Genomic DNA, 10,682 nt, shown 5'->3' on the forward strand with positions numbered 1-10,682 from the left:
GCCTTACCTTTCTGACTTCCTGTGCCTTATCAGAGAGAAGTAAGCACTGCTTGTCCAGGGACAATCCTTCCTTGCATCTGCTTGCCTGGGTTTCGGTGGGTGTGTTTGGGGCAGCCTCAGGGACAGCAGCTGTGAGCTTCCTTGCCCCCCGGAATGTCAGGGTCTGGTAGAAGAGACAGATTGCCACCACCAAGCCCACCAAGAAGGGCCGGGGGCAAAATCGCCGACGACAAAGGAACACTGGACGACAGACCATGACCAGTTCAGCTTCACTTGGCCCCTGTCCACGTTGCCGGAAAAGTCATAGCAGCTATTTTTTGTCAGCATGAAAAACACAAATCTGTCTTCTTTTTCCACAACTTAAATCAAATCAAGATAGCTCCATCCCCACTTAAGAACTTTCCGAAGTATCCTGCCAAAGAATCATCGGTCCCAAAAGTCTGCGGCGGTTAATAAGAGCCCTTCCATGGATGACAGTAAAAAGTGGTTGGCCTCGGTTAAAAAAAGACATCAAAATAATAATAGTTGTAACTAATAACCTGAGCGTACTCCAGGCTGTCAAACTGTTGCTTCCGGTAATGCCTTATTTTTCACAACATCCTTAAGCTCACAGTAAAAGCTTCACAGGAAAAGAGAAACAACACCAAAGTAAATCTGGAGTCTAAAAACAGCACCGGAGAACGCAATAGGTTTATACCATAGTGCCTGTTGCACGGCTGGAGGCGGGCCAGCTTGCCTTAACAGTTCCTCATTTTTCCTCCGGTTTTAAAGCTGTCCTGCTTTCAGCCTTTCATGTTTAACTGCTTCCCTTCATTCCATTTTAAACTGCCACTTTCCTGTAAGCCTTCCCGGCTTTTAACAGAAAAAGGGAATACAGGGTCTGAAGGGACATGGTTACCATCCGCGGGGTTTGCCTTGTATTTGTTTCATTCCGTTTCGAGTTCAAAGTTCTACGTACTTACTCAGTTTTCATCCTTTTAGCCAGAAAAAAAAAATACTTTCCATGATCCCCTAATGGATTGCTGATCAAAACCACTCGGAAGGAAACACCCAGTCGTATGACTCCAATTCATCTCCCACCCACGGACACACTCACGCAGGCACACAGAGCCACACGCGCGCGCCGGCCGCACTCGCTGAGGGGAGCGGGGAGCAGGGCGCAGGGAGCCGGGCGCGGGGCCCGCGGGCAGCGCAGCCACTGTCCGGCGAGGGGGCGGGGCTAAGGCCCGGGCTCTTAGGTCCTCGGGGGCGGCCGGAGCGCGCCGTTAGCCCAGGATCAGAAAGGGTGGGCTTCCCCAGACTGGAAACAACATTTCTCATTTCCCCTGAAATGTGACTGTCCACCCAGAGCTGTAGAATTTTAAATACATTATTTGATATTTGACCCCTTCTGGTTTTTTTTTCTAATACAGCATTGGAAAAACAAATAGCCCTTCGTCAGCTGATGTCAAAGGTCGAGGGGGAGACTAAAGCAGGCTCGGTGAGGGAATTGGGAGGATCTTCACTCGAAGGAATTACGGTCACTCTTATGCGGATAAGAGGGTCACGGGTACTGTCTGGACCTCAGAACATGAAAGTCTGTTGTATGCACTGATTCCACTGGAAATGATCTTTTTCTGCTCAGTACCTAACTCATATCACATTATTGCTCCTTTCCTGGACTAGGGCTGAGTCTTTCAAAGGCTAATTGCCTGACACTTCACTCCCGTGATGAGTGGACTATAGCAGACGTTGGTAACTTTCGGTCATCAGAAAGGGGTACGCAGCACGCTTTGTTCAGAAGTCAACTCAATCTAATGCTATACAGACTGCCACAAGGAACCCCTAACAGGGCAAGTCTGCAAACTCCATCCACTTTTGCTGAGTCGGCTCAGGGAATGCCATGGAGAAAGGCAATCTGTCCAATGCATGTTGCTCACGTCTCCCAGCCTTTGCTTTGCGATCTCTGGACACCCAGGACTGGCTTAGGCTCACAGCAGATATTCTTCCAAGGCTCTTCTAAATAGGTTTTGTGACCTGTTTCTGACCAAAACTCGTTCTTGTGGGCTGAGGTTCTCCTGTGAGGCCACACCTCTAAAGTGATCCCATCCCTTAGGCACGCTGTCAGTCACTCGTATTTTGTGAGACGGAGCGCCCCCTACGGGTGCCTCGCTATTACAGATTCAGAGACAAAAGGTCATCTACCTTCTCGCTTGTAAGAAACTACTTTAACACCTTAACACATTAATTAAACTTTAGAGAATAAGTATTCACACTAAAGCTAGATTTATCCCGAACCCTTGCATATATCCCCTCCAGTTTTTTAAAATATTTTTTATTTATAGATTCAGAATCCTCAATCCCATGACAAGTGAAGTACTGATAGCAGGGGAAAATGAAGTGGCATTTGACTTTTAGAAGCCAAGAGAGTTTTAAGAGGAAATGGTTAAACAGTAGTGTTGGAAGATATAGTTACAGTGTAATTTGAGAGATAATAGGAATTGGTGTTCTCTAAACTGGAATTGTCCTTGTGTTGGTGTGATCTGAGGTGAGACGAAGTTCTTTACTAGGTGAAAAGGAATGAACACACATTTCTATTAAGGCAAAAAGTCTGAAGACTGAGAGTCTGAGGAACCTGAGGGGTTATTTTTATGCATTATTAAATTTAAAACATAAACCAGATGCTAAAATCATATTGTCTTTGATCTGGGAGAAGTGAAAGACAACAGCCTAGTTAAATTTTATAGCTACACTTCAAGTAACAGGAATCAGAAGATGGCAAATTAGTGTTCTAGAAATGATACTGGCAGGTTGAAAAACCCAGTGGGAAGATGGTAAATAAACGACTATCTGCAGAAGTGAGAAAAGGGATAATTAGAGTGGGAAGTTGGAAAGAAGAGGCGGGAAATAAGATACAAATAGACTAAGGCAGTCCATAGACAACATCTGACGTTAGAGTTAGTCCCATCTGGGTTTAGAATCATAGCACTGCCTCTTATCACATGGTTTTAAACAAGTGATTTGTGAAATGAGGATACTAATTCTTCCTTTGAAGTGTTGTTGGCGTGACTAGATGAAATAATGTATACGATAAGCGTTCTGTGCACATGTGTTGGAAAAACGCATGCTGAATGCATGTCTGTTATGTTTTCAATCCTGTGGCTGAGCTCAGTCTGGTTTGGTGCCAGACATATGAACAGATAATTATCAAATATCGGGCCTCTTGGAGAAGCCCCCAAAGCAAACATGAGCGCTTAGTATTAGTTCTCTTTCCTTTATTCTTTGAGGTGATGGCGGGGGGCCGATGCTGGTTTGGGAGAATGAGAGCAAGAGAGGGATGAGAGGAAGGCGGAGACTACAAGTGGGGGGTATTTACGCCCTAGTTGTAAGGCAAGGTGAAGTAGGAGCATGTGTTAAGAGTCTGGAGGTGTCAGATCAGGGAACAGTGAAGACAGAGAGTAAGTTGTTTCAGTGACAGGAGTAGGAGGGTAACACGCAGTAGAATTATATGAAACTGTGGATTCTGGCAGTGTTTCAGACTGAATGTTTTTGTGCATATAATTTCATAAAGTACCTCTTTCCCTAAATCACTTCAGTATTCAAGGGCCTGTATTTAAGTGGCATCAACCTGGGACAATAGAGTGGCAGGTCTTTTAGAATTCTATAGTTCAACGTTGGACAAAACACAACAATCTTCCTCTTCAAACCTCTCTAACACAAAACATACTCTTCCATCACACTTATGTTCCCTTTCGGTTTTGATATGAAGTGGGGGTGAAAGGAGAGGTTGAATTTAATAATTGTTGTTTGAAAAGGTATTTTTAAAAATTATTTTATTTTTTAAACTAGAGAAATAAAGCTATCTCTAATAGAGAAGATTCCAGTATCCTATCAGGAACTCTGGGAAAGTATTTCTCTCTTTGAGTGTCACTTTCCTCATAAAATAGGGGCTTCAGTGATCACTAGATAATCTCACAGGTCACCTGAGGCTCCGAAGTTACGCTTGTAGGGATGCATTTTTGACATGGATTTCCTCTCTGTTGCAACCTGGTAAGAAGAGGAAGTCTTCAGATTCTGGGCCCACTTGGTTTCCTGCAGGGGAAAGCCTTTTTCTTTCAAGAAAGCTCCTGGGGCTTCCCTAGTGGCGCAGTGGTTGAGAATCTGTCTGCTAATGCAGGGAACACGGGTTCGAGTCCTGGCCTGGGAGGATCCCACATGCCGTGGAGCAACTAGGCCCGTGAGCCACAACTACTGAGCCTGCGCGTCTGGAGCCTGTGCTCCTCAACAAGAGAGGCCGCTATAGCGAGAGGCCCACACACCGCGATGAAGAGTGGCCCCCGCTTGCCACAACTAGAGAAAGCCCTCGCACAGAAACGAAGACGCAACACAGTAAAAATAAATAAATTAATTAATAAACTCCTACCCGCAACATCTTCTTAAAAAAAAAAAAAAGAAAAAACCACAGTGATGTAAAATTCAGTTGTAGATACTAGTGGTGATGTCATGAGTTAAGTCCTGGGGGTGCTGCCAGTCACACCTGGGCACTCACCTTCCAGTACCTCTTCCCTAGAGAGTCTGAATGACCTCTTCCCAGCTCCTACCACCTCTCTTCAAATAATGACCATGGAAATTTCCCCATAAGCTCTGAACATAAAGGAAACTTTTAAATCACGAATTACATATTGAATCTTTACTATGCAAAAACATCATCCCAGGCAATGTGGAAAACTGAAGACATATAACAAATACCATAAATGACTAAAATATGATAAACACAATGATGAATTGGTCAGGATAGGATAACTTCTGTAACAAATAACTTTGAAATCTCAGAGACTTGATACAATAAAATCTCGTTTTGCACTCATAATTTTCCAGTGTTTATCAGTTTCCATTAAGACATTTAGCACCCAAGGTCCTTCCACCTGGTGACTTTCCATACTCTAGAATCTTGGACACCCACTGAGATCCTCTGAACCCTACTAGCAGATGAGAAATGAGAAAGGCAAGGAGAATTATGTGAGAGGTCTTTTGGGACTAAGCTTCAAATTGGCATATATCCTTCGGTCCACATTCTACTGGTCAGAGCCCAATTATATGGACCCACCTAACTGAAACTGAGATGGAAAATGAGGTTTAGCTACATGCCCAAGAGGAAAAGGAAAAGAGGCTGATAAACACAGCATTCCCAACCACAACTAAGATGGAGGTAAGTCAAGTACCATGGAGAACTGTAATTGGGAGTCCACATCTTTTGAGAAGTGATAAGGAAAGCTTCAGGAAAGTGGCAGTTTCTCAACTGGGCCCTGAAAAGTCACAAATATTTCAACTGCTGCAGGTTTTATGTCTTAGTGGGAGACGACTAAGGATAGAACTGGAGAGTTCGGTCCTGATCAAGGATGGCTCTAATTTCTAAGTTAAAGGGTTTATTTAGCCATCTGTAGACAGGAATCCAAAAAGTTTCTTCCCCACATGATTTATTAATGAAGATATTATAAGTCAGACTAGGAAGGCCATTATCTTCATTTATCTGAGAATACTGTTATATTACCACTATCTTTAGTTGTAAACTCACAAAGCAAAACCTCTTTTGTTTTTTGGGTAGAATAAGAACCACCACATGGGTCAAGTTTATGTGGTTACTCTCAATGGTGCAAAATATATGCAAGATTGAAAAGAAAAGTCTGTGTGCAAGGTCAGATTCTTGCCTTAGGGCCCACACTGTCCTTGTGGACGAAAATGCTGCACTAGTGTAAGGTACGTGCATATACACCTGATCATGTGTTATCCCACAAAGCCATGCAAACACAGAGCACTAATTTATACCAGGGTTAGCATCATGCGTCCTTTCACTTGTCTTTAGAACTTTACACCTCCCACTCATTATAATGAAAAAACCAAAAGTTCCAACTACAGTTAGGCTCACGTCTTGTTCTTGATATGCTGGAGGAGTATGAAGAGAAATCCGAAAACTGTTTTGCAAGTTTTCTGCAATTTCTAATGCAATCAACATTTAAACTTGCTTAATTTCCTTTTAACGCAATTCCATTGCCTCTCTCCTAAACATTATGTGGAGTCACTTTTTGTACAAATCTACGGATTTCAATTTAAGACCACTGAAACTTTATGGGGTTTTAGTTCAATTAAAAAAAAAAAAGATTTTTCCCTTCCTTTGTAGTGGTTCTAAAACCACTCTAGGCTGCTGAATGGTGAGCTCAGGATTTGCAGAGGTCTGGGAATTGCATTAAAGGGTAGAAGGGACTTCCCTCAGGCACAGCATTTGTTCAATTTACACATGGAAATAAAATACCACAGTGAAAATCTTCGTTTTTCTACTTTTTCTTGTTTGATGTTTGCTTGAACAGATACATTCTATAGCCTTTAAATTTCTAGATGAACAAAACAGTCCAGATAGACTAAATCTTCCAGACTAAATGCTTATCATTTAAAAACAAATATTTATTTATTTATTTGGTTGCACCGGGTCTTAGTTGCAGCAGGTGGGCTCCTAAGTTGGGTCTCCAGGGCTCTTTGGTTACGGCTTGCTGGCTCCTCAGTTGCGGCACACAAACTCTTAGTTGCGGCATGCATGTGGGATCTAGTTCCCTGACCAGGGATCGAACCCAGGCCCCCTGCATTGGGAGCACGGAGTCTTATCCACTGCACCACCAAGGAAGTCCCTAAATGCTTACCATTTTAAATTGTCCACTAGACCAGTGTTTCCGAGCACATAAATCTCCTGCAGAGTCCATATGAGAACACTCGGTGCTGCCTTTCTGAAATGGGACGTACACTCGCCAGCTCTCCATAGTTCTTGACCAGTCACTCTACTTATTTTTCACAACTTTCTCTCTTCGTAAGCATTTTGAATTTGCTTGCACCAGTACCCAAAATTACTTTTATCATATTCCATGCTGTATTCTAGTTATCAGTGTACTTATATCTCTTTACAGTATAAACTGCTTTCTGACAGAAACTATTTTACTCATCTCCCTATTCTTGCAGTATCTATCAGTGTCTTCCTGCAAATGATTAAAAAATTCCCATTTGTAGAGGTCTATACATCATACATTCAAATATTTTCCCATATTATTGCCATTTTTCCCACAAGAAATATTTCACATCTTGTTAACATTTAACCCAGTGCGGGTAATTTTGTTCCCCAGAGGGCATTTGGCATTGTCTACAGCCTTTTCTGGTTGTCACAACTTGTGGGCCCAGGAGGGATGCTAATGACATCTCGTGTGTAGATGCCAGGAATGCTGCTAAACATCCCACAATGCACACGACAGCAGCACCACAACAAAGAATCATCTGGCAGAAAATGTCAGTAGGGCTAACGTTGGGAAACTGAAGTTTAACCAAAGGAATAGTTTGTTGCACAATTTTTACATGTGGGTGCCAAAGATGGTCTGTTACTTAATTTAGAATAGTGAGTCCCTGAGCAGCTTGTGGCAATGACAGAATTAGCTTCACTGGGATTTTTAACCATTCCTTGAATGCGTAATTATACTGCTCCCCCAAACAAATGCAACTTGCGCATATTATTTCCTTTAAGCCTTCCAAATTTGCTTTTAAGGTTCGCATCCTCTACACAGGTAGAATGGTAAATATTTAATCCAATGAATTATACATCCCCAATGTTTTACTATTTTGAGATGTAAACTTACACCTTGGCATGGAGCCAGAATTCCTAATTTTTTTATCAATTAATACATAAAACATGAACAAATTCAATTTGTTATATCATAGTAGCAAATTATGTTCTTTACCTTAATTAGAAGTTTCATTCCTCTTCTCTGTAGATTGACAATATCATATTCCTTGGAAACCGTAATACACTGAAAGAAATTTTCTCAAGATAGCCACATAATTTAGCTTGTTTTCTTTTAAAAAATGTAATCACAGTTCAATCATCCATTTTTATTTTCAGAAAACAAAAAGTATTTTGAAATTTTCCCAGCATTAAATTTTCTCCCTGAAAGACTGATGTGTGTGATGGGAGATGGGAAGGGGTAGGTTTGGTCTTATCACTCCAATGAAGACTGGCATTCATTTAGCCAATCTGAGTGGCTAAGAAGGAAACGTTCTTTGACAGAGTATGGTTCTTTGGTTACATGTATACCACATAAAGTCAAAAGACTACTTCTATATTTAAATCATATGCTAATATATGAGCTTTTTAATGTTTTGTTTTGTTTTGTTTTCAACAGATAAGGGAACTGTCAAACATTCATAAGTGGCAACCATTGGAAAAGTGAAGAAGCTTTTGGCGCACTTGGGAAACCCATGAAAAAAATTATCCTTATGATCAATGCCTCAAACTACTCAAGAAAACAATTATTTGTCATATTGAAGATAAATATATAAATGCTTCAAGGATACAAATAAAAAATTGATAAATTCTAATGGGACATACTGGGGAGGTCACATTAAAAGTTTCTACTAGGCTAATTATAATATTAGCAAAATCACTCCAATGAACTGACTCATATTTATGTTCAGGGTTATTTAGAAATATTTCTGCCTGGCCCCTTGTATTCCATTTGACCTCGACAGCTTTTTAAAGTAACTTGGTACCAATTATAATTATTCTTAACGTATTAGCATGGAGGGTCCCTCTACTGGAGTAGATTTAACAGTGCAAAATGAATTAAAATATGACCACTGTTTTTTCCTACAAGCAATATTAAACTTGTAAATGTTTTAAACTAGTTCATCATTAAGACTAGCAAGTATACACTTTCCTATGAAAAACTACTCTTCTTCACTAACAGGCCAGTAGAAGTGGGGAACAGGAATAAGCAACACACACACCTGTACACATTCCTCACCCTCACCTCCCACATTGGCTTCTGAATTTTCAATGAGCAGCAGAAAAATGAATGATTATAATGTTCTCTTTATAGTCTCCTTTGCCAGGAGTGAAGAAAAGTATATGGCTCTGAAGAATTTATTATTAAATCTCTTTCAAATAAACATTTTACTATGTCTAGGTTTCCAGGAATTTGTTAGCAAATAAAGTCATTTATCTTATTTATTAAGTTCAAATATTGACTTAAAAGATATACACGACTTACTACTTTAAAATGGAAATGGCCAGAAGGGGGTATATCTCTTCCTTATTATTAAACTTAAGTTAAACACAAAGCAACTTTCAAGTCATTTCATCTTTTAATCACTTTAAACTTTTTCTCTGCAGCAAAATCAAAACATGAATATTAAGATCCTGGTTCAGAAATTACAATCTGTTTCAATAATTTAGATTTTATCATCTAAATAGGGGAATCTAAAACTCTTGACTAGCAATTCTGATTTGTAGTTTCAAAAATTGGGAGAAAAGTTTCACCCTAAATTTAGAATTTTTAAGCAACTTCCAAGTTATAGACTAATTAATTTTTGCCATCTCTAGTTTATAATCTCAATAAGAAAAGTGCTATGATTTCGCTAAACTGTTAAATCATAAAGTATTTAACTGACAACATGTAAATGCTATCACTGCTCCTATTGACAAAAATTCCATGGCCCAGTGTAAAATGCCCACGAATAGACTCTCGCTTAGCTGTCCAGCTCCCTTCCCTGACAGCACATCTTCCTAACCCATGTCCACTCATTCTGGACTACTTTTAAATTCCCAGAATGTTTGCGGCTCTAGAACAATTTCACCTGCCTGGAAAACCTTCCCTGCTTCATCTGTCTTTAGGAATCAGTTCAAATGATACCTCCTATGTTAAACTTCCCAGTGTTCCTAGAATACTTTGTACATCCATCTATTACAGCACTTATCAAAATACAGCAATTACTTGTCAACATGTCCATCCTTTCCCACTTCCCCCACCAACATACACACACCCTCTCACACACATACGCCCATATACACACGAATACCTTCATCTGTGTATTTTCAACATCTAAGTGCTTAACGTTTAATTACAAAAGTGAACATTTTTGAGGATATTCTTTTACTCGTAAAACCCATCTGTTGAAAGATTTTTTGTTAAATGTGAGAGTTGAAGGAAAACGCTACAACGTCTACAAAGAGACTCTTACTCCTGGCAGTATATTAAATATTTATTTTTCTAAGACTAAAATAATTAATTAATTAGATCAAGAAGACTATTTCTGAGGTCTAAGGGCAAAGAGCACTAACATTGCACAAAACAAAGATGGTTAAAAATCTAAAATATGTGGAATTTCTTTAAAGGAGAAAAGAGCAAAAAAATGAACTGCCCTTAAAAAGAATGACTGTATGTTTATCAAACACTCAGCTTCATTTAGGCATTTAATTAAGCCATTTATTGCTTCAAATGTGTCACCATGAACATTGTAATATACACTCCACAGCAGTAAGGCCTCAATTTTCACCACCTATAAACTGTGAACCCACATTTGGATTTTTTGTGCCACCAACTGTTACACAAGTTTTGTACAACAAAGATTTTGAATGTGTATATTATAATACCAGAAATGCTCATATACTCCTTGATGTAAATGTCACAAAGAATATTAATAGCTGGCCACATTTTTTTGTTTTTTGATGAGGTAGTTCCATGATTGGCCCATTGTATAGATCTCAGATATGAACAGGTTCTACCCATTACTAAATAACTGCACAAAATTTGGGTTTACTTCTTTATACACACTTCATAAAATATTACATGTCTGAGCTTAAAATTTGTCAAAATGTTTTTCTGAGTGATTTA

At 39.8% G+C, this 10,682-nt stretch overlaps 1 protein-coding gene across 1 annotated transcript in view; it reads right to left on the reverse strand.

The window, feature by feature from the left end:
• CPED1 (cadherin like and PC-esterase domain containing 1) overlaps positions 1–1,116 on the reverse strand; it is a 303,302-nt gene extending 302,186 nt beyond the window's left edge. Inside the window, exon 1 of the mRNA XM_082661907.1 lies at positions 8–1,116. Within this exon, the coding sequence (XP_082518033.1) occupies positions 8–256 (249 nt within the window). The 5' untranslated portion in view covers positions 257–1,116. The remainder of the gene's footprint in view (positions 1–7) is intronic.
• Between the last annotated feature and the right edge of the window lie 9,566 nt (positions 1,117–10,682).

Source organism: Grampus griseus (assembly GCF_964374135.1).
Source record: "Grampus griseus genome assembly, chromosome: 9".
Lineage (NCBI taxonomy): Eukaryota > Metazoa > Chordata > Mammalia > Artiodactyla > Delphinidae > Grampus > Grampus griseus.